Source organism: Diadema setosum, chromosome 8 (assembly GCF_964275005.1).
Source record: "Diadema setosum chromosome 8, eeDiaSeto1, whole genome shotgun sequence".
Lineage (NCBI taxonomy): Eukaryota > Metazoa > Echinodermata > Echinoidea > Diadematoida > Diadematidae > Diadema > Diadema setosum.
The window spans coordinates 39,297,822-39,325,012 of NC_092692.1; the positions used below are offsets into that span (position 1 = coordinate 39,297,822).

General features: G+C 37.4%; 1 protein-coding gene across 1 annotated transcript in view; it reads left to right on the plus strand.

Moving 5' to 3' along the window:
- Window positions 1-5,890: 5,890 nt before the first annotated feature.
- Window positions 5,891-27,191, plus strand: part of LOC140232056 (uncharacterized) — a 31,731-nt gene continuing 10,430 nt past the window's right edge. Inside the window, exons 1-5 of the mRNA XM_072312208.1 lie at window positions 5,891-5,931; window positions 6,561-7,125; window positions 15,417-15,554; window positions 24,648-24,809; window positions 26,901-26,951. Coding sequence (XP_072168309.1) covers window positions 6,691-7,125; window positions 15,417-15,554; window positions 24,648-24,809; window positions 26,901-26,951 — 786 coding nt within the window. The 5' untranslated portion in view covers window positions 5,891-5,931; window positions 6,561-6,690. The remainder of the gene's footprint in view (window positions 5,932-6,560; window positions 7,126-15,416; window positions 15,555-24,647; window positions 24,810-26,900; window positions 26,952-27,191) is intronic.

Sequence of the window (27,191 nt, forward strand, 5' to 3'; positions counted from 1 at the left end):
TTGAACAAGGTTTATATCCCACAGATTTGAAATTAGCAAAAGTGATACCTGTGTATAAAAAGGGTGACAAATCTTTATGTTCAAATTACAGACCTATTTCAGTTTTGTCAGTTTTTTCTAAAATATTTGAAAAACTTGTACATAAGAGATTGGTAGCCTTTTTAGATAAAAACAATATTTTGTATAATAAACAATTTGGTTTTAGAGAAGGTTTTAGTACAGATATGGCTCTTTTAGAATTTGTAAATAATGTGTCTACAGCATTTGAAGAAAAGAAAATAATACTAGGCCTGTTTTTAGACTTATCAAAGGCTTTTGATTCTATTGATGTTTCTATTCTTATTAAGAAAATGTATCATTATGGAATCAGGGGAAATGTTTTAAAGTGGTTCGAAAGTTATTTAACAAACAGAAAACAATATGTATTCATTGATAATCACTCATCAAAACACAATTTTATAAATGTTGGTGTTCCCCAAGGCTCTGTATTAGGGTCACTCCTTTTTTTGATATAGGTAAATGATTTATGTTTTGTGAGTGATATTTTAAACCCAATTATGTTTGCAGATGACACTAATTTATTTTTATCTGGTAAAAATATACATGATATGACAGCTTTGTTGAATACTGAACTGAAGAAAGTGTGTGATTGGTTCGTAGTTAATAAACTTACAATAAATTATGAAAAAAATGTTTATATGGTATTCAGACCAAGTAATGTTACAATTGATACTACTTCATTGAATATAAGGTTATATGAAAAAAGAATAGCAGAGGCTAAGAATGTTACATTTTTAGGTGTTATAGTTGATGAATATTTGAGTTGGAAATATCATATCAATGATATATCTTGTAAAATATCTAAAGTTATTGGTGTTTTAAATAGGATGAAGAGTTTTTTACCATTGCGCATTTTAGTGAATTTGTATAATACTATGATATTGCCATATATTTCATATTGTATTTCTGCATGGGGGAAATGTGCATTGTATTTATTGAATAGAGTATTAATGTTGCAAAAGCGTGCAATCCGTATTATAACAAATTCATCTTTTTTAACATCAGCTGATTTTCTTTTTAAGAAACTGAACATGCTCAAAGTAAATGACATTTATTTGTTTCAAGTAGCCAGTTTTATGTATAAGCACTCAAAAGGTTATTTGCCTCAAATTTTTAGCAGTTATTTTGTTTTTAATAGATCTATAAATTTTTATGAAACTCGAAATTCGGGCAATATGGATGTTCCATTTTATCGATATAAGATATCAAGAAGTAGTATAAGATTTTTGGGTCCAAAATTGTGGAACAGTTTAAGTATTGATGTAAAACAAAGTCCATCATTAGCATCATTCAGAAGAAAATATAAGTTACAGCTTATTTCAAATTATTGTATAAATTTGTAGTCCCAGATGGCTACAATTGCATATGCTCACAATGTCCTGTTTTTGTATACTGTTTTGTTTTGTAAGTACTTTGTCCCGTTAGTGCACTTAGTCCCTGTTGTTGTACTCTGTGCTTGTCCCCTGAAAGTGCATTTTAGTCCTTGTTATTGTACTATGCTCGTTGTTAACTATTCTGTAACGCCTTGATTGATAACTGGTAATTATGATATTTTAAATGACTCATTGTTTTCATCTTGCCTTTGGGGTTCAGGCTCGAAAGGTCAATGGCCTATTGCTGTTCCTTTCACACTCGTCACTTAACCCGAGTCACAAATTTTGATTTTTATGTTGCATTATTTTCCTAATGATTGTTTTTTCTGTATGTACATATGTTGTTATGCTGTATGAAATCACATTGATTTCATTTTCTTTCTTTTTTATGAGATGTGGAAAAATAAACTTGAAACTTGAAACTTGAAAGATTATAAAATCTTACAGGCATTGATATTGATATTTCGGAAATTTTGAAAATTGAATAGAGTTGTAAATGTTGCAGAACTGTTCTCGGCCAGTTAATATGAGCATGAAAATAATAATGATATTTTTATTTATCAAGGCCTACTTTATTTCGTGTCTTCTTCATAAAAAGCAGGGTAGTCCCATTCAAACCGCAAGACCTGCTTTCCAAGGGAGCCCTACTGGAACAGTAATTAATCACCTTTAAAAAATTTACCATACGAATAATATACATAACAAAAATAATAATGTCAACATATTACACAATGATACACTCAGAAGTTGAAAATCTACGTAGACAGATAAAGGGGAGAGAAAGAGAGAAAGAAAGATGACAGCAAGCATGTAAATGCAACTTTCAAAGAAACAAGTGATCAACTAACCACTGGATGTTGCGGACGTTACGTTTAGAAAGAGGCAGTGAGGCGGAGGATTTGATATCTAAGGTACGTTATACTATATAGTGAAAACCTTCGTTGTTTGTGTATGAAATGAATAACTTCTTAAACCAAATAGTTTCTCAAACCACAAGAGTGAGCTGATGATGTAATCGCCTCTAGCTTTTTCGTTAATCTTGTACAAAAAAGAAGAAGAAAATTCCTTTCTTCTACAGCTACATTATACAATACATAATATATGATATTCACGGCTGAATAACTTCAAAATGATGGTCAATCAGATTAGGGCCTATCTATAGGATTTGAGACTGGGTAATCATTGCGTTTGAACAGGAAAAAAAAACCACAACAACAATTAAAACTATTAAAATTTATACTAATATCTTCACACACACACACACACACACACACACACACATACACACAAAATCGCTGCATTATTGCCGCAATTTTGGAGATTCTAAGACAGACTGTCATCACCCATCTTGAGCCGTTTTCGCGTATTTTCTGGCAAAACTTCCTGTGCTAGTAGTTGTAACTTCATATAATGACCCTCTCCATCTTTTAACCCTTTACGTGCTTATAGAGTGCTGACTGCCACAGAAAATCCCATCTGTATGCACTCTCGGCACAATCATTATAGAAAGATTTAACTGGCCAGGAATTCCTATACGATACTAACTGGTAATTGTGTGCAATATTATTATTATTATTATTATTGTTATTATTATTATTATTATTATTATTATTATTATTATTATTATTATTATTATTATTATTATTATTATTATTATTATTATTATTATTATTATTATTATTTTACACAATGTTATAGGTTTGAAAATGATGAATTAATGCATGAATATCAGTGCGGTTGAAAATTAAATCTGATTTAGGATGTTATAAGTGTTGGAATTCTTCGCTTCGCTTTCCAACATCATAAAGGAGGAAGTTGTAAGCAGGGAACGTCATCAGACAGAAATTAAAGAAGTGAAGGAAAATAAGCCTAGAATATTCATTTGAGCACTTAATGTAATATATAGGAGAAGGAGCAACTTTTTTTTGGGGGGGGGGGTGTCAAGGATCAATTTAACCCCCCCCCCCCCCCGTTTGAGGGGAGGAATCTAACAAGGACTAGACCTTTGGAAAGTTATCTGTGTTGTAATTTCTTTTCTCGATTTGTTTCGATTCTTTTCAATTTTTTAAGACAAAAAAGCCAAACAAACGAACAAAAAAAGTTGCCTACTCTCTAAAAGAAATCGAGTGAAAATTTTCACTCTTGAAGGAGTGAATACAAAAAAAAAAGAGTGAATATAGAATGATAATGGAGTGAATTTCGAGTGAATAATGTTCATTTTCACTCGTTTTGGAGTGACGTCAGGATCACTCCAAAATCTTCGAGTGATCCCTGAGGTAACTCCAAACTGAGTGAAAATGAACAATTTCACTCGGAATTCACTCCAATTTCACTCTAAATTCACTCTTTTTTGTATTCACTCCTTCAAGAGTGAATACTTTCACTCGATTTTTTTTATAGAGTACCCCCCCCCCGTAATGTAATTTGATTGGATGAAAGAATGCCGCGTTATGAATGTATGTTTGAATAATGAACTTGAATGGATGAATGAAGGGACGCACCCCTATATTTTTTGTTAAAACATAAGAAATAAAAAGAAAAATGAAAAGGGGGCGCCCCTTTTTTTCCGAATCCAGCTCCGCCCCTGTTTGTGGTTGTCGTTAATTGTTGTTGTTTGTTGTTGTTGTTGTTGTTGTTGTTCTTCTTCTTCTTCTTCTTCTTCTTTTTCTTCCAAAGGGTATAATTAAAATGGCTACGCCCATCCAACTTTGCCGTGGGAATGACGGAACAAAATAATAATCATGCATATGATTTGTTGTGATTTTTTAGTTGTTGTTGTTGTTGTTAAAAAGAACCAAAGGTGTGTCTGTGTGTGGGGGGGGGGGGGAGGGGATAGGCGAGGGGACTGCAGCCCTCATCGCAGCCTCCCCCCTCCCACTTCCCCACTCAGCCACCTCGGCGCTGACTGAGCGGTAGTCTGGGCTCCGTCCCCTTTTCCTTGGTGCGACCAAGAGAGGGCGCAAATTTTCTGATTGCGATAATCGAGAGACTGCGCGCCCAACGAAACTTTTTTCTCGGGTATCGCAGTTCTCGGCGTAAAATCGCAATCCTCGGGTGTCACACCCTCATACGGCTTGTCGCGTACACTGAATCACCCCTACGAGTAAAAAGAGTCCAGAAGCTAGACTAACTGAGCGGGCACTGCACATGTTTGGTTTCATTGTCTTTTTACGATTTGCTGAGAGCAGCTGTACTTCGCGAATCGGGGCGTGGGCGGACCGGGCGCGCGCCCTTTATATTTCTTGTAACAAAAGAAATAAAGAACGAAATGAAGGGGATGCATGCGCCACTTTCTTGACTTATAACTACGTAAAGCCCCCCCCCCCCCCCTTTACGGAATTCCTGGATCCCCTGGAGAGTATAGAAACGCTTTTCGTAAACTTATTTCATTTTTGTTGATAAAAAGCTAATTAGAATCTACAATTTAGGACAGATAGTTTCAAGTACGATATGGCAACATTCGATATCAAATCACAGATCAAACTTTCATTTTTATTCATGTTCCCCTCCACGCGAGTGCGATTTATTACTGTTATTCCTACTGTTGTTGTTTTTTTTTTCTAAATAATCAGGCCTTTATGTACGGTGTTTACTACCATCCATTTCTAACTTAGGCCTATCTCAAACGATCAAAAGTAATACACTAGGCCTATGCATGGCCAGCGGAACCGGGGGGGGGGGGCGAGCCCCCCCCCCCATCCCCCACGACATTTTTGCACCATATAAGGAATACGTAAGGTGTCACTACTTTGCCCCCCCCCCCACTTTTTTTTTTTTTTTTTTTACCCCGGAAGTCCGTAAGTGGCACTAGAAAGAAATACATGTATAGATTTAAGAGGCCTTGAAGTGTGAGCGCGGTAAGGCTTTGTTTTTGCGCTGACTTGCTTGTCAGCTAAAGAAACCCGGAAGTGGCCTCCCCCTCCCCCCTCCCCCCCCCCCCCCCCCCACACACACACACACACTTTTGAAAACGTTCCGCCGGCCCGGCCCTGTATGTACTAAACAAATGCCAAGAAGAAGAAGAATTATAAGAAGCTTTGGATTTTCTAGAGGACAGGCTTACCGAGATAGTAATGATGCAATGTCTTGTATTACATAGTTTCTGCATTCTCGGAATCAACATCTAACAGTTAGTGATTACCAAATGAGGTCATAGACATACTAGTAATATAGAACCTCTTTGGTGATTAGTCAGTACGTTAGCCCTGTTTACATGAGTACCCAAATCACATTTGATCTGTAACACAGTATAGAGGTCCGCTGGATTTGCCCCGTGCTGGTGAGTTCAATCGGATGGATACACAGCCCCATTTTGATCTTGGTGGCATCGCTATCGGGATTCTCTAGTTACACAACCACACACACGATACGACACGGCCGGTGAGTGTGAATGTGACCGTGAGAAAAGTGAAGGTGTTATGTTGTGTTCAATCGCTCCAATCCTCCGGCCGTCTGCATATCATCAATCCATTTCTGACCATGGTCTCTGGATTTTCGTGTGAGTTTACTACAGGCTACGGCTGTTCCAGTTATTGCATGCTGTGTATTTTAGAATTATTTCCGTATCTACTAGATAGCGTTAGCTCACTGATTCATTCGAAACTGGCTTTCATCGTGTTTGAATGAAAATCAGACGAGTGTCATTGCCTTGTGAAAGTTTAGGGTTCCCACTCCTTAGTCCCAATGCTAGCTTCCTGCGCTGCGTATTCTCTTCGACAGGTCAGCGTCCGTATTAAAACTCCACCTCCAGCTAGCACTAGCTCCAATCCTGATATTATCTGAACTTCAGTGAAAATCTCCAATCTGGTATCTGCTTTTTGGTTAGTATTTTACCACACGCCTCTCCTGCTCATGCAAATATAAGTCATCCACAGCCTCAGGATTAGCAGGGCCATTGATGTTGTGTTTTGTCTTTGTGTGTGTGACCAGCGACAGCTCTGTCACTACACTCTCTGTTACCAGATATCACATGAGATCTCTTCCTCATCTCTCCCCTCTTCCCCTCTCTTTTCTTTCCTCTTTATTATACACACACACACACACACACACACACACACACACACTTAATAGCATCATTAATATTTGCTTTTCAAACATCTGTTCTCCCCCTGTAATCTCTCTCAACAGGTGTATGATGAAGTGAAGATGATGCCAGGCTACACCTCGATGCACTGTACCACTTAAAAAAGAGAGGACATTCTCTTCTTGGACAATTTAGTCAGGTGATGGTGACAGAGCTGATGTCATTGACAGTCCAATGCAGCTGATGATTCCCAGGATGGTCACCGCCTCCCCCTTCAACACCATCATGGTGATTTCCGGTCTTTTCCTCATCTTCTACAACGAGTACTATGAATTCACAACGGTCCGGCGGAACCAGTGGACGACGTCGGAAGCCACCCTTCCTCCAAGCACATTGACAGATGGGCGTGATTCTGTGCGAATCCTTTTCGTCGGCGACCCCCAGATCCAGGGATTTCAGGATGAACCGGCTTTGCTAGGTTACGTGACTCGCTGGGATGCGGATCGCTACCTGAAAAAGTACTTCAGTCATGCCATGAACTTTATTAATCCGGACGTGGTGATTTTGATGGGTGACTTATTGGATGAAGGCAGCAAAGCAACAGACTCTGAGTATGAGAGCTATGTCAGGAGACTTAAGAATATCTTTGAAGTTCCTTCCAGAGTCAAGGTATGTATGTCTAGTTTGTTTGTTTGTTTGTTTGCTTGTTTGTCTTTGTGCAAAGTAACTCAAAAAGTTGTGAATGGATTTGGATGAAACTTGCAGGAATGGTTGATAATCACATAAGGAACAGGTGATTAAATTTTGACAGTAATCCGGGAATTTTTACGGATTTTATGAAGGATTTTCGATATTTTGGCAGGTAGGGTCAATGAATATGGGAGTCCAAGCTGTGCATTTTTTGAGGTTTGCATACTCACAATAAAGTGTTTTCTCTAGTTTCTGATAGGGTGAGGCGCTGTGCAGCTGGAAGTTGATGAAGTACCGTAACAAAAGGCTTCTATAGTATAATTGGGAAACCAGGTGATTTTCAGCATTCATGTGTATTGATGGAAACCACCGATCTCTTTGGGAGAACAAGATCAGTCGTGAAAATAAGCTGCTTGGTGGAGGTCTGTGCTCTCAAAGTGCTTCTCTAGTATTATACACTAAGTTTACGCCACAAAATTTTATTTTTAGAGATAGAAACAGAGCGTGTGACAGACTCTTGTTACACACTATAAGGGCACCCGAATGGCGTCAGCGATATCAGAAACTAGCGTAGTGAGCTCAGCCTTGATTGCTGTATATTCATACAAGTTTAAGAGCAAAACAAGCATATATATGCCTACTACTTTGTTAGAAAAGATGTTGAATTTTTGTTAAAATGCAATTTTTTTATACAGAAAAAGAACATATCGATAGAAGAATTTTCTCTAATCTTTTGATTTAAGTCATTTTTCAGCATAACACATGAATTCAGGCCACAACTGCAGACACTGACTCTTTTATTACCTTTTGGCGAGCGTGGTACCAGATTCCTGTAAGGAACAACACACGTTTAAGAGACTTATTTTGCTAAGAATATGAAGAATATTTGGCAGTATGAGGGTTAATGAAGCAATGTACCTACAATGATGTCATTTGTCACATGAAGAGAGTTGATTGAGTGTAGCACATCCCTTGTCTGCGAGTGGACCACAAGTCACCAGGAATTGTTGCAGATGGTACAGTATTGGTGGAGATGAGAATTGGGCTTTTAACTTTTTTGAGAGATACCAAGAAAACACTTATGAAATAGTACAGAGCATACAATTTTGAGAGGAATTCAAAGTTATTTGATGAAAATCGGGTGTGGTATGGCTGAAACATCCAAAAACAAAGCAAAACAAAGCAATCTTAACAAAAGGTATTACATGTAGTCCCACATTTTATTAGGATCGCTCTGTTATGGACATCTCATCCATTTCAGAACCAATTTTCATCAAATAAATAAGTTCCTCATGGAATTACACGTTCTTTCATGTTTCATAAGAGGTTTCTCATTACATGTATCTCACACACAAAAAAAATGTTAGAAACCTGAAGAACGGTTTACGAAATATACTCGACCAAAACTATACAATCCCTTAAATACTGAAGTAGCAAGTACTCTCTCTCTCTCTCTCTCTCTCTTTCTCTCGCAGAGGCCCCCCCCCCCCCCTTCAAGGGAGAATTCACCCAGTGAAGATTAAATACTTCTATCATCTCTGACTTGTCTGAACACAAGCAACAATTCACTAGACTACTGTACGAGCTGAAATTTTCGCGGTGGTTTTATTTTCGCGAATTTCGCGAATCGCCTTTGAACCGCGAAAATAACAACACGCGAATATAACAACGCGCAAATAGCTACGTTCAGTTAGACCGTCGCAACCGCGAAATTAACAACACGCGCAAATGTCCTCCCAGTAGCAATTCGCGAAAATATCTGTACGCGAAAATTTCAGCTCGTACAGTACTTGCTAAACAAAAATTATGAATTGAGACAGGTTGCTCTGCCTATTTGGACCATTTCACCCTTTGTAGCAGGAGTGATACTGATCCAGTAGATGTGCTTTTCTTCAGGAGTTGCAAATGATTTTGACAAAATTGAGATTGTTTGGTCTTGTTGATCCATCATTTACAGACGTTGTGTAATATCCACAATAGCTTTGATTTAACCATGTAGTTTGCTTGAACCTGATCTGTGTCCTTCAAAGAGTATTCTATAGATTACCGGTACATGTGATTGTCAAAATATGGCGTGTGTCATTGAAAGTAACTTATCTGAATTTCAATGCTTTGCAAATAGATTTATCTAGTTCATGTGAAACAATTTTGCTTCATCTTATAACTATTGGTGACTGGGTTTGTTTACTCAGATTGTCTGCCATATATGCCCTTTGTGTACTTTTCATATCAATCGCTTGCAGCGGATTGCTCTTGTGCATACAACTTTGTTGTCATTTAGATAATGTCTGATATCTCGATAAGAAGTGTCAAGTACTGGTTAGACTTCAGTAGTATAAACTTGTGGATTGTGCGAGGAAGAATCGCAGATTGCAGGGATTTGGGGGAACAATTTACCAACATCAAGTGTCATTCTGCATCATGTCAAGACTATCTAGTTGTTTTAATCAGTCGGCACAGTTTTGACTGTCTTAATCAAGTATTATGCTGCTCTAAGCACTAAGTTTCCACTTTGATTATGAATACAGAGATAATGAGTGCTTGTCATGCTGGTCATTCCTGATTAGCCACCGAAAGTATAGTCCATTAGATTCTATCAATGGCTTCTCATAAAAGAAACAAGGAAAAATGGTACCAGGAGATTGTGAGTAATGACAGGCAAATTTCAGTTTGAAGTTTCAGTTATAGGTGCGTGTTAGCAAAGCAGCTTTTCTTTCTCGTTATAATTTATTTATATGTTCATTAGCATCTGTCAAGCATCACTATTCTTAAGATGTGGGTACAATGTAGGTTTTTATGATTCCTTGTTCTTTCAGATTGCTGTTTCAATTGCTATATGAACAACAATGTTAAGCATGCATTGTTAACCCATTGAAGACGGACTGATTTTCCTATAACATGCTTTTCCTATTCACCCCAGACCAAGAATACTAAGGATTAATCTTCAATGGGTTATTTAATGTTGTTCCCTCTGTCATTACCTGCCAGGTAGGCCAGCAAAGCAGTTAGTTTCTCAAGTGTGCTTAGATAATTTATGATCACAGGTTTCACTTTCTCTTGTTTTCAGGCGTAATTTGTCGATCAGAAGGGCTTTTTAAACCATCAATTTGAAGGCGGGCAATGCACTTTTTGAATTCTATGAAAAAAAAAATACAGAGATGGGGCAGGGAAGAGACTGGCTAGTTTAGACTTTAGAGGAAGGGAGTGAGAGAGGAAAAAGTTGAGTGTACAGAATAAGATGGAGGTGAGAGAGGGAGAGAATGGAGTTTAATAGGCAATACAGGGAGGGAAGGGATTGCCGTTTTGAGGGAAAGGAGGGAGTCAAGTGTAGAGGGAGGGGGAGAGAGTTTGGCATTGTTTTAATCCCTTTTTTTGAAAGGAAGACATTTCAACACTTCCGATGGGAAAATTTCTGACAAATTTTTGTAGCATTCCTGTTTGTAGTGTACTGTACAGTATACACCATACATACAAACTATAATGTGTATATTTCACAAGGTTTTTGTTTTTGTGCATTTTGCAAGTCGGGTGCTATGGCAAATCTAACAGCACATGAAAATATTAAGTCTGATCCTGACATGAATGCGATGTTTGCGAGTACATTTCTCCATCCGTTTGCTGTACTCCATGATCACAAATTTAGTTAGTTGCTAAAATGTCAGAAAATTCCAATTTGTGAAAAATTAGGCTCATGTTATGCTGTATACAGTATGTTGTACAAGCAGGAATCAAAGTTATGAAATGTACATGGAATCTCCTGTGCACATACTGAAGAGTTTAACACGTCATGCTTTGCAGAGGAGTGACCCGCCCTCACTTGTACCTTATTCATGTGATGTCACGTGCTTCACCTCTGAGTGTGACTCCCCAAGTGGGGGCAGTTCTACCGAGGTTTTAAATGCCTCATGAACGGAAGCACTGTGTGTTACAGCCTGGCTAGGGCCCAGGGGCAGCCCCCTACTTTGGTATTAAAATCACAACCCACGCAATATTTGCAGACAGCTCTGAAGAAATTTTTAGGTTTTTAAGTGATGGGTTTTCTTGTGAGTATATGTGTACTGTCTAAGCTGTTATTTTTGCGCACAGATATTTTCACGAATGAGCAGGTCACAGCCATTTTCGTGAGATGTTATTGCCACGAATTGACACCGAAGCTATTGTCATGCACTATTATTAGCCTACATAATTGTATGTAGCGATGGCAACATTTTCACATTGTTAAATTCGTGGTCCAACAGTGATTCGCCAAATTCATGAAAATTAAACCCTTGTTAAAATAACAATAATACAGTATCACACAAGTGAACACACATTTTAGGGGGCATAATATCCTTGCAATTAAGCACAAAGTCAGAAGATGGGTCAACCCCACTTTGGTTTTACTCTCGTTGGTGGAACATCATACAAGGCAGTTACCAATGATACACATATATATTTACCAGACTTGTCTAATTTTTGGCGAATTGGGACTTCCTGACCATTTCACTTCTGGTTAAATTCACAATTGTGTAGTTCAGTTCATACATCAATGAACAGAGAAATGTACCCACTCATGTTGCATAATGTTATAGGCCTACAGGGATCAGAGATCATATTTTTGTGTGCTGTTAAGTTTGCGAATAGCATGTAATTCGAGAAAAATAGAAACCCTGCAAAATATGTGGCATATTTACATTATTTCCTGTATCAGGCATCTGAACTGTGGTTCTACAAAATTGTATTTCCCTCATATTACGCGCGGGATTACGCGCCAGCAGGGAGAAGAGGAGCGAATTTTCCATATTCCCCGCTTTGGCAAACGCCTATGGGATTTGCGTGTTAAAAACGAGGGGAATAGCATCCGGGCACTTGAACTCCCAGTGAGGAAAATTTACTGTTGATGACAGTTCTCACGGAGAGGTTTCGCGACGAAGGGCAAATTCCCATAGATTAACACGTAAAACTAAAGGACGATCGCTGTTACTGTGTGAGCTGGCTGTTTCTACGCGCACCGCATACATGTACCAGTACCCGAGTTTCGTGACGGAGGGCAAATTCCCATCTGTAGGTTAAAGGTCCAGTTTACCTTTGGGAGTAGTGATTTCAAAAATGTTCAAGATATCACGTTTGATGCATACGTGTAGTTCTGTTGTATCATAAAACATCCTACCATATGAAATATTTGCAATAAAACCTAAAATATAAGGAGATATCAGGGTTTTTCTCAGTAAACCGTAACTGTATACGGTTTAGTCTGGAAACATTTTTATTATAACTATTGTTCACATTTTGTGTATTTAACAACACTTAAAGGTAGGGAATCCCATTTGCATGCCTCAAATGAAGAGTTGTATAAATACAGTGGTATGTTGAAGAGAGTATAATTTTAGAAGCTCCCATAAAGTATTGAAAGTGGAAGGTAACATTTAGTACATTTTTATTGACCGTTAGATTTTGAGTTGAATTTTTTTCGGGGCTCACCGTAAATTCCAGTACATTACTAGGCTACCTTTGCAGACCCATGCACTGCATGTGTGTCCATCATGTATATTTTGTGAAGAAAGTTCATCAAAACTTACAAACATTTCTATATACATTCTTGCCACACACTCTATATGTTATTACATCAACTCTTATACTTTTAGATTTGTGTTTATAGATAAAAAATACAGAAGACTGCAACAAAAAGGCTTAAGTGTGGCTGACACACAGAACTACTGAGTAGCTGAGTTTTGTGCATTATTCAAATTGTAGATAACTGTTGACTTCCAAATTTCTCAGCAGTGGCCTAAACAAGTCCCCTGAGGTTCATAATGTTTTGCTGCATTTTGGGAGGTCTGTAAAAGGTATCCCCTACGTTTAACATCGATCATACAGATTCAAATTTTGACAGTGGTTGTTTCTATCCCTAACTCACATTTTAGAACTACTTTGAAGCACTAATGCTTTAATCTGCAAATGGTAAATTATGCCTTTAACACGTAAAAACAGAGGACGATCCCTGCGCCTGTGTGAGTTGGCTGTTATACGCGCGTCGCGTACCCGAGCTGTGTATAGGGATGTAGCGCGCAGTGTGGTGTAGAGCTTGAGCTAGCACCGAGTGGAATACTAGTACTAGTACCAGGGAGGTGGAAAGAGATCCTGCTAGTACAGTGAATTAGAAAGTTGTAAAAAGTTACTTACATTGTAATGATTTATTTTACTGCTCAAGATGCCTGAAATGGGTAATAATAATGATATGGACTGTCTACTTTCGGGGGATACAACATTAATTGCCCTCACTAGAATTGTATTGCCCTCATCTTCGACTCGGGCGATACAGTTCTACAATGAATGTCATATCCCCCTCAAGGCCAGTCCATATCATATTAAATTTCATGTAAGGGTTGACAGGTGTGGGTGTGTAATTCTCCAGAGCAAAGGAAGGAGAAGAGAGGGGAAGAATTGGGTTGTAGAACTAGAAAAGCAAGGTACATGGCTATTGTACTGAGGGAAAAGGAAAGAAAGATATAAAACAAGGAGAGTTGTCTGAGGAAATCTGAAGAGAAGGGAAGTACATGTGTAGAGATAAGGAGAGAGAGAGAGACAGGAAAGGAAGTATAAAGAATGAAAGAAAGAAGGAGAGAGTGGTGGATGGAGATTGTATTTAAGGGAGGCAGAAGGAGTTAGAGAAAGAAATCCTCTTCCTTGTCTGTCCATCTTGCTGTCTTCATAAAGAATTTTTAAGGCCTGTTCAAATAACCACGCCCAAAATCAATGGTTTTTTAAAATCAATTTTCACAACTCAAGGCTAAAACAGTGAAATCAGTTGTGTGAACTCTACATCTGTATTAAAAGTAATGTCTACAGCGTATGTAACTTGCAAAATGCATCACAATTCAAAATCGGTCCATCTTGATTTATTTTTTTTTTAAGGAACTTGTGCTAATTTGCTGTGTGTGCACCATGTTTGAATGCCACAGAACCCCCCCCCCTTTTTTTTTAAACCCATGATACAGTTTGCCACACTAGGGCACTGTTTCACGAAAGTTGTCAGATCTGACAAGTTGTAAATCTCTAACAGTACCATAGTAACAGTCAGTGACCAGAGCTTCTCAGCCATTCATAACCAAGGATCTTACTTAAGTTGTTAGAAAATGACAACAAATTAAACTATGCCTAGGTCCGCATTCTCAGGCACCTGGGGTCACTTTTCCGGCATCATTTAGGCATGTGCATGCTAGATATTCAGAGCAATCCATTTGCAGATACTTATTTGTTCCTGTGTGAATGGTGACCAAAAACTTGATTTTTGCATGGCGATGCAAAAACCAATAACTCCTGTATGAATGCAGACCTCTACAAGTGTATGTATACTTGCATGGACTGGTTCCTTCCCTGGGCTATTTTCACCTAGAGCTGCTGTCCTCTCTGTGATCCTGGGTTGAATTACAGACCGTGTGTCTCATATTACTCCCTCTAGAAGTAAATCATAGGCAGCTGATAAAATAATTTCACTGTGGGGCCCACGTGGGCCATTCTTGTGTGTCATGGACACCAATGGAAAACTGTAGTCTGTAAACTGGGATGCCTTGCATACTTTTCAAGGAGAGGTATTAGCATAAACTCGTAGGTATTACAGTTATGGCTCACTTACAGGACAGAGTAGCAATGCACTGTAATCTATGGAAGATGTTAAGTTTAGGCACTTGCTTTTGCATTTTAACTACAAATGTATGCATACTTCATTACTTGACATTATAACCTATTGCAGAACAGTTTTGTGGAACAGCAGTTTAACTATGCTGTAGTGAATTTCAAACTAGAAACATTGTCATGAGGAGCTACTGTGTGATACGTCATATATATTTAGGGAGTCTAATTTTTCTCGAATCGGGACTTCCTGACAATTTTCACAAGTGGTTAAATTCACGATCATGAAGTACAGTAGTGAATGGAGACATGCATGCAATGCAGGTCACATTCATGTCAGGATCAGAGTCAATATTTCCCACATTTTTAAATTCATGAAAAGTATCATCACACAAAATTTGCAAAAATCAAAACCTCACAATATAGTTGGTGTATTATACAGTAATACTTATACAATATATATTTATTTCTGCATCACAATTCCATTTTATACAAAATTGTATTTTAATGTCTATGATCTATCTGCCTGTCTTTCCATATTGCTCTTCATGTTATCAAACCTTCTTCTATATTTCATCTGTCCATGCTTCAACCAATATGTGTATCTGTGTCCATATGTGTGTATTTCAATCTCTGGCCATCTCATTGTCCATTTGTAGGTCATCTATCTGGCAGGGGACAATGACATAGGAGGGGAAGGATCAGATCGAATTACGAGCGAGAAGATCGCTCGCTTCGAGAGACACTTTCAGCCTGTCAATGAGGCCGTGCAATATAAACATGTAGCTTTCTATAAGGTAAGTGCAGCATTTATGATAGTTTGTAACTGTTCCAATGATTAATGATATGATATTTTGATTTTTAAAGCATTTCCTCAAAGTGCGAATCAGTTGCAGCTTTAATGACTATTAAGACAGAAGAAAATAGTAAGATATTTTATGTCATGATAGGTTTCTAAAAGTCTTTTTTCCCTGTCTTTTAACTTCTTGTGCATCTTCTCTGAAAGTATATTGATACAATACATTTCTGAACACAACACAACTTGAAATGACTGCAAACTTTCTTCTGGTAATTTGTCTAAGGCCAAAGAATCACCATGAGATTAATAAAAAGAAAGAAAGAAAGAAGATAATCTCATTTCTCCTAGGAAATTTAGCAGAAAAAATGTAAAAGTATTTAAAGGAAATTGAACTCCTGCAGCCCAATAGATTTTATCAATTTGTACAAATTTTCCTTACAAGTACTGTAATTTTTATGCCTCCGCCACGAAGTGGTGCCGGAGGCATTATATTTTTGGGTTGTCCGTCCGTCCGTCCGTCCTTCCGTCCGTCCGTTCGTCTGTCCGTCTGTCCTTCCGTCCATAATGAATTTTGTGGACAGCGTAACTAAAAAAACCTTTTGAGGTATCCTAATGAAACTTGGCATGTATGTGTATTAGGGGGTGAAATTGTGCCTATCAACTTTTGGGTGCACATGCTCAAGATCAAAGATCAAAAGGTCAAGGTCAAGTACGTAAAATTTCACTATTTCCACCATATCTTTGCAATGCCTGAAGATATTTTCTTGAAACTTAGTGTATACATGTATTACCCAATTAAGATTCTTTGGTGAAAGTTTGGGGTCATGAGGTCAAAGGTCAAAAGGTCAAGTAAAAATATTAAAACTTTAGAAACTTTTTTCTCTGTACCTTGGAAATTGTTCAAGGTATCTTCATGGAACATAGTATATACATGTACTGACTGGCAGTGAATATCTAGAGAATTTAGGGTTCATGGGTCAAAGGTCAGGGGTCAAAGGTCAGGGGCAACACTTCAAAATTTTACTATTTCCCTCATATTTATGCAATGCCAGCAGGATTATCTTTTTTTTTTTTACACTTGGTGTATTCATGTATAACCTAAAAGAGATTCTCTGGAAGCTTTCTTTTTTCTTCTTTTTTTTTTTTGTTTGCCTCAAAGGTCAAAAGGTCAAAGATCAAGGGAAAGTGCTGAACTAACTTTTTCCTCCATATCTCAGAAGTGGCTCAAGTTATCTTGAAACTTACTACGTATTTATGCATGTTGTGCCTGACAGTGATTATCCTATGAATTTTAGGGTCAAAGGCCAGATGAAAATGGTAACAATGAACTTTTCATTATAGAAATTGCACTTTTTCTCCATACCTTGAAAATTACTCAATGCATAAACTTATGAATGGGTCAAAGTCGAGTTAAAGTCCTTAAATCCCCAAGTACATGCTCTCCTATTCATCCAATTAAACCTACAAAGTGTAGGTCAAGGAAGGTGAACATTCAACACATTTGTGACAAACTTGTCATTTTAATATTTTGCCAATTTTGTGAAAATGTAATCACACATTGTCTACATGTACTATAGACCTATTACATTGTAGGAGAATCGTGCATTATGGCGGAGGCATACCAGTCGCCTTTATAGCGACATTTCTAGTTTTGTTCTCATTTCAAATGCAGTGTTTCTCTAATCAAGCACTGTGCATTAGTTTCTAAAGTTTTTCAGCCTATTAAAGGACATCATAGCTGATGTTAATGTGATATTGCAGTTTGAAAGAAATTAATGCTGTGGATATTTGAGCTGTCGTTGTTATCCAGTCATACTGGGTATTTTGTTCCAAAGCAGATTAGTTGTAGTTATTGAAAAGTGCAATTGCATCACATAAACTGTGTCTACAGTGTGCTGTCTTTGCTTGAAGCTGTTCCAACGTGAATCTTCCTGCTACATTCTTCCATGTATTGTGTGCATGAACATTTCTAACCAGTCTTCCTTGATGCTAAATACTTACTTTGTATAATTTTCTGTGGTAGATGCCCCTTACTTCTTGTGTGATATGAACTGAAAAAAAGATGAAAAAGAATGTTATAGTTATATTTGCATGCATTTGAGCTATAATTGGCAATCTTCTTTCTTCTTTTTCATCATGATAGCTCTCAAGCAGTGACAACTTGTCCATAATTTACTTTAAACTGATGTAGAAAACATTTCATAACTTCAGTGTTTGATATTTCATTGTCTTCAGTGCAAACTTTCGTTGTTTGTGCCTATTGTGACTCCCTTTAAAATGTGCCAGTTTATTTATTTTCCTTATTTGATCCTCATATTCAGCAATGAGGTGAGTAGAAATGGTTCTCCTTCACAACAGGCATAGCCCCATCAGCTTGTTTAGGGATTTCAGAATATAAAACATAACTTCTACAGCATATATGCTTTACATGCTTCTTTGATAGCAACTGTCATTGCTTTGTCTAGTCAGGGGAAAAAACAAGAACACAAAACATCATTGTAAGTTGACATGTAGAGTGTATGAAGACATTTCAGTATCTATTACGCAAAGTGATTTTGGTTTGAGAAGGAATGAGTGGTTATGCTATCCAGTCGGATATAATGTAGTAAAGCAATACTGGGTGGGTATGTGTGGAAATGTTTTTAACTTATCATGAATTTGTAGAGCTTATTTCTTTAAAAGGCACTTCCTATAATATCAGATTGAGGAAAACCTGTTTTTTTGTTGTTTTTTTTTTGATAGTTTGGTGACACAGTATAGAACGGATGTACGTTCTGGAAGCTGTGCTTCTCCTTTAACATTTGTGTGGTTTTGTTCACAGGATCAACAGCTGCTAAACTTTCTTCTAGATTTTAAACTTTTATTTTTATGTCTGACCCCCATTCATCTTTTTAAACTACTGAAGGTGATGATGAGTTAGATATTTGTGCTGTTACAGTGTAAGTAGTTCATAGGTGGTATACACACTTCCTACTTTGATGTCATTCTGCCAGTAACAATAAACCATACCTTGCATCATTTCTTCATTGTATGATAATTAATAGTCGCTTCAGTTTCAAACTTTAAAGGGGAAGGCTAGTAACTGATCTGTGGGAATCAGTGGAAATGCTGGGAGATGATTGTTCCAATTCTTATGGGATTCATTCAAGAGTTCATTGTATATCTATTGTTGTGTGAAAATGATTTGCTTCAGAACAGTCTCATATTCAAGTAATGTGCAGTTTAATGCTCCCAGGTTAGCGTCCCTGGTCAGTGACGAAGCATTAATCTGCACATTACTTGAATATGAGACCGTTCTGAAGCAAATCATTTTCACACAACAATAGATATACAATGAACTCTTGAATGAATCCCATAAGGATTGGAACAATCATCTCCCAGCATTTCCACTGATTCCCACTGATCAGTTACTAGCCTTCCCCTTTAAATTTGACTTTTTGTGTCAATACAGCATTGCATTTAGTACAGAAAACCATGTTATTGCTTTTATTCTTTTTATTTTTTGTCGCATATATCCATGCTCATCTTAAGTGCTTTCTTTTCCTCGTACAACTGTATTGACATTGGCAAGTCAGTCTTTAATAAAGAAATAACAAATAATTCAATCTTTTATTCCATGTCATGAATTGATGTTGAATTGATGCTATTAATAGATACCTGTACATTTTCTTATGATCATGCTTTTTTCCTCTCCTATGCCCTCAACTTTTGTGTTTGTTACGAAAGGGCTGCACATGTACAATACCAATTTTGTTACATACAGGGATCCTGTACTTAAGGTCATGGTTACATTGTACAATATTGTACCTCATACACCTTTAATTAAAGTGGCAATCCTCGTGATTATCCCACAGGTATCCCACAAGAATATGATCAACAGATATCCTACATGTAAGCTGTCATGTGATTCATCAGTTTACCCCCCCCCCCAAAAAAAAAAAAAAAAAAAACTAGACCCGGAATTTGTCAAGACTGACAAATTAGGTGATCCGATTTTTTTTTAAATCAATGATTCGAATTTTCACCTGAGATTACGGACATTGGTCGTGTGATGTTTGGATTCTCATTTTGAAAAGGGAGTTAGACCTGCCATCTTGGGTACCGAATTCCGTATACACTATCAAAGATGCAGAATGGAGTATATGTGACCTTTGACCCCACTTTGCACCCCCAAGATGGCATCTGAGCAAAAAGTGGTTATTTTGAGAAATGATTCTTGTAACATGGTCTTTGCGTGTGCAAAATATGGGAAAGATAAGACATGTATTCACCAAGATACAGGATGAAACATTTATGACCTTTGACCCTAATTTACATGCCCAAGATGGTGTCTGATCAAGTAGTTGTTATCTTATGAAATAATGTACGTAACATTAACTAAACATGTGCAAAATATGGGGTTGATAGGGGCTATTTTTCTTGCGTTATTGCAAAGAAAATTGGACAAAGAATTAATAAAGATTTAATTTCAACAACGTTTTTGGACGTGATCCCGACACCATATGAAAAACAAAGGGGACACGTACGATAGCGCAAAGTCTCAGCTACAACATATTAAAATCTGGGAGAAATTCACCGAAGGGTAAGTGAGCTAGTGCTTGATAAAGACAATCATGTCAATTTTCACATCTAGAAAAATTCCCTCCCATAGAGATAACACGTCATAACGAAGATAAAGAAAGAAGTACATATGACTTTTGACCCCGATCTGCACAGACAAGATGGCATCTGAGCAAAAAGTGGTTATTTTGTGAAATGATCCTTGTAACACGGTCTTTACGTGTGCAAAATATGGGGAAAATAAGACGAGTATTCACCAAGATACAGGATGAAACATTTATGACCTTTGACCCTAATTTACATACCCAAATTGGCGTCTAATGAAGTAGTTGTTATTTTATGAAATAATGTACGTGACATGAACTAAACATGTGCAAAATATGGTGGTGATAGAGTATGTTTTTCTTGAGTGATTGCAAAGAAAGTTGCAGAAAGAAAGAAATATGAAAATACATCGAAGATAGGCTTTGATTTCAACCAAGTTTTTCGACGTGATGCCGACGTCGGATGAAAAAATAAAGGGCACATTAACGATAGCTTAAAATCTCAGCTACAACATATTAAAATCTGGGAGAAATTCACCGAAGCATAAGTGAGCTAGTGCTCGATAAAGATAGTCATGTCAATTTTCATTTCCAGAAAAACTGCACTCCCATAGAGATAACACGTAAACTGGTCAAATTTGACAAGCTTACTTTGAATCCATTTTTACGAGGTGATGCCGTCATCCAATGAAATTGTTGTTATTACATTAATGTAAGAGCATTTAATAAGCTACAACATACTGAAATCTGGGTGAAAATGGGCAAAGGATAAGTGAGATACGCTCGAGTAAACTTGAAATTTGATGACGTCATTTTGAAAATTTACTCTTTTTATTTTATTTAGAAATTTGATATCTTTTAATCATTTTTCCAGTATTGCCAACCCATGAAATGACATGTACAACTCATCAGCTTTCAGAATATGTAAAGAAAATTGGAAGTCGCCGTCCATCCTGACGAGTAACATCGGATTTAAAATTGGCGGTTTTTTGGCATAGTTGCACTGTATATCGCCATTGACGCGCGCGCGGAATTTCAACTTTGACGGGCCCGTATGACGTCATATTGAGTCGGATTGACTTGAAACTTGGTAGAAATATTCCTTGACATTTCAGGCATCCGATAAGTGTGAAAAAACCGGAAATTTCTATTGCATATGAGCTGTGTGTGCGTATATGCGCGCGCGCGTACGCGTCCGTCCGATTTTTTCAATTTTTCAAAAAATGTTCCAAATGGTCTGAAACGTGTGCAAAAAAAATTTGAGCTCGATTTGAGGATACAAATTTTTCAACGCACGCGTACGCGCACGTTTTGAGAGAAAATATGAATTTTGAGAATATGAGTAGAATGCTCATAACTTGAAATATATGTGACGTAAATTTCATTTAAAAATTCCATTCCATTAATGAGATATGATTGAGAATGTGTTTTCATATAATGACGTCATAGTGACGTCACGGTCGACTGATCACTTTGATTTTAGTTCGATTGCCGTCTTTGGGAGACGATACACATATGGTATAAGTTTGAAATTGATAGGAAGAGGACTTTCTGAGCTAATCGATGCACAACTTTTGGGGAGAAATAAGAAGAAAAAGAAGAAGAAGAAGAAGAAGAAAGAATCCGTACAGAAACAGAAGGTGATCCGAGAGGATACTCGGATCACCTAAAAAATTACTGTGTGTGCCAAACTATATACTGTATTCTGCAGGTATGCACTTTGCTTTTGTAAGACAATCTTATGAATGGTTAGAATTAGCTGTTGAGACCCTCACAACAAGAAACTGAGAGAGGAATATCACCTAGATTGTATTTCCAACCAGCAAAGTTTGTGGTTTTCCACTTTAAAGGGGATGGCTAGTAACTGATCAGTGGGAATCAGTGGGAATGCTGGAGGATGATTGTTCCAATCCTTGTGGAATTCATTTAAGAGTACATCTATTGTTGTGTGAAAATTATTTGCTTCAGAATGGTCTCATATTCAAGTAATGTGCAGTTTAATATTTCCAGGTTAACGTGCCTGGTCAGTGACGGGGCATTAATCTGCACATTACTTGAATATGAGACCGTTCTGAAGCAAATAATTTTCACACAACTGTAGATATATAATGTACTCTTAAATGAATCCCACAAGGACTGGAACAATCATCCCTCAGCATTCCCACTGATTCCCAGTGATCAGTTACTAGCCATCCCCTTTAAGACAACATAACTGTACATTTTGTATAACATTTTAATCAGTCAACTCACAGTATGTGAACAGTGGTGTGTGGAGTGTATGAAAAAGGTTGAGAGCAACCATAATTCTTTATTTCATTTTAATTTTCTGCAGTGCTTGTTTTATTATACCCCCGCCAAACGAAGTTTGAAGGGGGTATATAGGAATCAGCGGACGGTCGGGCGGTCGGGCGGTCGGTCGGGCGGTCGGTCCGTTGCAAATCTTGCGTCGCGAACTACTTCCTCAGTTTTCAACCGATTCCCATAAAACTTGGCACAGATGTGTGCCTTGGGTTGTAGATGTGCAAGACATATTTTTTGACAGTACCCAAAAGTACGTTGCCATGGTAACGGCATATTATGGGCAAAAATGGGTACAAATCTTGCGTCGCGAACTCCTCCCACAGTTTTTGATCAATTTTTATGAAATTAGGTACAGATGTTCATCTGAATATGTTAATGTGCAAGACACATATTTCCGCAGTGGCAAAAAGTGCGTTGCCATGGTAACGGCATGTTATTGGTAAAATATAGGGCAAAATGCTTCATGGCAAAACTGCTTCATCAGTGTTCTTCCAATTCTCATGGAATTCATATTGAATGTTTGTGTTAGGATATAGGTCAGCATGACACATTTCTTGACAGTGACAAAAAGTATGTTGCCATGGTAACAGCTCACCTATTATGAGCCAAAATGATGGAAAATTTTGTGTTGCAAACTACTTCCTCAGTTTTTGCCCAATTTCCATGAAACTTGGTACAGATGTGTGCCTTTGGTTGTAGATGTGCAAGACGCATTTTTCGACAGTACCCTAAAGTACGTTGCCATGGTAGCGGCATATTAATGGCAGAAGATCAAGGAAAGATCTTGCGGATTTAACTACTTCCTCAGTTTTTTGACCAAAGCTTATGAAATGTTGTTTTGACCAAAGCTTATGAAATGTTGTTTGGCGGGGGTATAACCAGTCGCTGTAGCGACATTTCTAGTTAATTACTGTTTAAAAGGGTGCAAAGACAAGTAAAATGTATCATAAGAAAATAGTCATCATATGAATGGGAACTAGAAAATTCTTTACATATTCATGAACACTAGAACAATGGAATTGTCTCATGTCTGCATAGAGAAAAAAGCCCTGTCGATGTCTCAGTTAAGTGTCTGTGTTGCTTTGCTCTCATAAGCAAAAGTCTGTCTCCATTGCACAGGTCTTCCATTTCATACATATGTACATGTAGTACAATGTACATTTCTACATGCTGGTGACAACTGAAGACATTTGTCCATGTGTAACATTAATCTGGCTTGTGTATTGAATCTCAATTTCATCTCTTCATTCAATTTAACCTTTTGCTGCTTTAGGAAACAGATCAATACTTTTAAAACAAAATAAAAATGCCCATCTGTTTGTAACATTTCTTCCCATGTGTTTCAAGTTTGTGGATGATTCTACAAGGTACATCCATAAATTACATTCATTTTATTCCCACCCCTGATCAATCTTATGGAATAATGTTGGAGTAATGATTTTCCATAATGAATTTTACGTAAACATTGCTCATCTTGGGAATGGCAAATGTTTGGTTTAATGAAGACAACAGTTGTAGCAACAATAAAGAAGAAATGTGCTTATATTCAGAATATAAGCGCATTAATACTTGTCTAAAGTTACTGGAAGAAATGTGAAAAAGGTATTCCATCATATTTCACATTTCCAAATTTTTTACTCAAAATGCTTATGACATTTGTTGTACTAAAGTGTGTACTTTTTAATACTTCGACGGAAGGTTTGAACGTCTTTGCTTTATTGCAGTATTTAGCATCAAACAAGTCACATTGTCACAAACCATCGGTTTTGAACCAATTTGTCTCTCCTCCCATGTACAAAGTACTAATCATTTGGAGAGTTATTTCTTTTGATTGTATCATCCAAGGCTTCTGTATGATTGAAGATAGTTGACATTTTATTGTGAAAGACAAAATATTAAACAAATTGTCTGATGCTCAATTCAGAACAGTCTCTCAAGATGATATTAAATCTCAACAGAGTGTAAAAACTTGTCTCTGTGTAATCTAAAATCACATCTTTCATCAAGAAACTGTGTGGCTGACATCATGTCAAAACCTGTCAGATTCTACAAAGTATATTACAAAAATATGATGGCATTTTCTGTTCATCCATTCATGTCTGTTTCCTCGAAATAATTGTAGTCAAAAAGATGTCAATCAAAGTTGTAATTCCTCTTTATTTTTGCTGCCTCTTCTACCTTTGCAGATTAATGCTCTACAATATATTCACCGGCCACCAAACGAGAAGATAGACGGGCCGCTATCCAACACACTAGTCATGATGGGCAGTCAGACGCCGAATGCCAAAGTAAGGGTCATTTTGACCCACACTGGACTGTCTGAGGCCATGCTACACAGACATATAAAAGTAAGTTTCCCACTGGGTGACCAACTGCAGTGGCGGATCCAGAGGGGGGCACCGGGCAAGCGCTCCCTCTGTATTTCTTGTTCAAACGAAAGAAATAAAAAGAAAAAATGGGGGGGGGGGGGCGCGTGCGCCCCCCTTTAATTTTGTAAAGGTGCCTCCCCTTTACAGAAATCCTGGATCCGCCCCTGAACTGTCAGCAAAGTTCTGTTACTGTAAAAGTGAAAATTTTCGTGCATTTCGCGCAGCCAGAAACTAGCGCGAAAATAAAAGCCTGTGAATATTTTTGCTTGCCATATGTTCCTTTGTGTGATGTCTAGATTCCGTGGAATTAAAAACACGCGAAACTCTTCTGACCCGGCCAAGCGCGAAAAATTAGTCGCGCGAAAATATCCACTTTTACAGTATACACCACATTACACTACACTACCCTACACTATACTGGAATACAGTACATTACAATAATTATGGTACAATGCAAGATTATATGATTTGCTACAATACAGTCTTTTGATAGTAATACATTCATACTGATGATTGTATCATAGCACTTTATGACAAGATATATTTCGTATTAAATGAAGTGAGCTCATTGGTAGTGCAAAATAAGACTACTGGTAAAATATACTGTGGCACAACAATGTCAAACCTTATTCATTGGTCAAATGTGTGTCTAAAAATGATATGAATTCCAAATTGGATTTCATTGTGTCTTCGTACTAAGACATGTGATGCTGATGCCAAATATTTTGAGCTACTGATGAAAGAAAAAAATCCAATAATCTAGGAGGATTATGAAAAAAAGGGCATTTACCTTAAACTGTACCATTTTCTATCACATGGATTTTGTTTGCATTGTTGTTGTTGTTACTGTTTCTCTCTTAAATCCCCAGGATTGTAGAAACCTGAGGACTGGCAAAAGTTCAAAGTGCTTTAATTAATTCATTCTGAACTTCCTGCCTGAGTTGGCTCTGGTGGAATAAGACTCTTGTAGTTTGTCTGAGAAATGATTACCCAGATTTGTCCCAGAATACCCATATTTTTCCATTTACTGTTCATTCAAATGTTCTATATCGATTCCTCACCCATAATCAAATTTGGCTCTGGTGTCTGAAAACAACTCATTAAACTTTCATTCAGCAGTTGATTTCTTTTCAGTTCAGTAAAATAAAGTTGTCGTGAATTGATGTGTTCAAATGAAGAAATGACTTAATTTGTTCAAAGTTGCTTTTACGAGTAACAATTAGATGATTATCAATTATATGAGAAAGTGCATTTGTCATCCCCCCCCCCCCTGTAAATATTGGAGTGTGTGCCATGAATTATCATCAGTATTGTGGAGTCCCTGTCATTTTTTAAAAATTCCTTTATTCATACACAGTGTATGCTTCAGTTGGGGACTGCTCTTCCGCAGGACGATGCGGATAAAAAGTATGATATAGACTCTAAAAATCATACAGTTATGATCCATGTAAAGGACAAGTTCACCTTAATAGACATGTGGGTTTAGTGAATGCAGCAATATTAGTAGAGCACATCACTGAGAGTTTGAGGAAAATCGGACAATCCGTTCAAAAGTTATGAATTTTTGAAGTTTTTGCTCAGTCACGGCTGGATGAGGAGACTACTATAGCTTGTGATGTCACATGAGTACAACGATATAAAAAAAAAAGTATAAAGAAAATTCAACATATTTTCACTTTTCTCACTTAACAAAAGAACACTCGACTTCTCTCTTTCAGAAGGCAAGGGGAATAATATTTCCCTTAACATACGTCAGTAACGAGTCGAAGAAATGTACACTTTATTAAAAAAACAAAGTTTTGTGAAATTCTCTTTTTATTTTCCTTATACCATTGTACGCAGGTGACATCATACACTGTAGTAGTCTCCTCATTCAGCAGTGATTGCGCAGATGATTTAAAAATTCATAACTTCTGAACGGATTGTCGGATTTTCCCCAAACTATCACTGATGTGTTCTACTAATATTGTTGCATTCACTCAATCCATATGTATATGAAGGTGAACTTGTCCTTTAAGTCTCATGTTACGTATTGAGGTGTAAATAATCTCTTTCTATTTCCCCTCACAGATAATGAGAGTACTCAAGCCACGGTTTGCCTTCAGTGCTCATTCACATTATGTAAGTCAGCTACTAGCCTTTCCTTTCTCTTTACATGGTACTTTTCTGTCTGTCTCATATCTTACCCCTCATCATTCCTCCCCCCCCCCCCTTCCTAATAACTCTTTATGTGCCACGTTCGCATGCCCGACTCGGGCGACGGCGTGCCAAGTTTTCATACATGTTTTGCTCAAATGCACAAACCCGCCTAAATCACCAAATGCCACAGTACAATGAAAGCTTTACTCGCAACACTGTTCC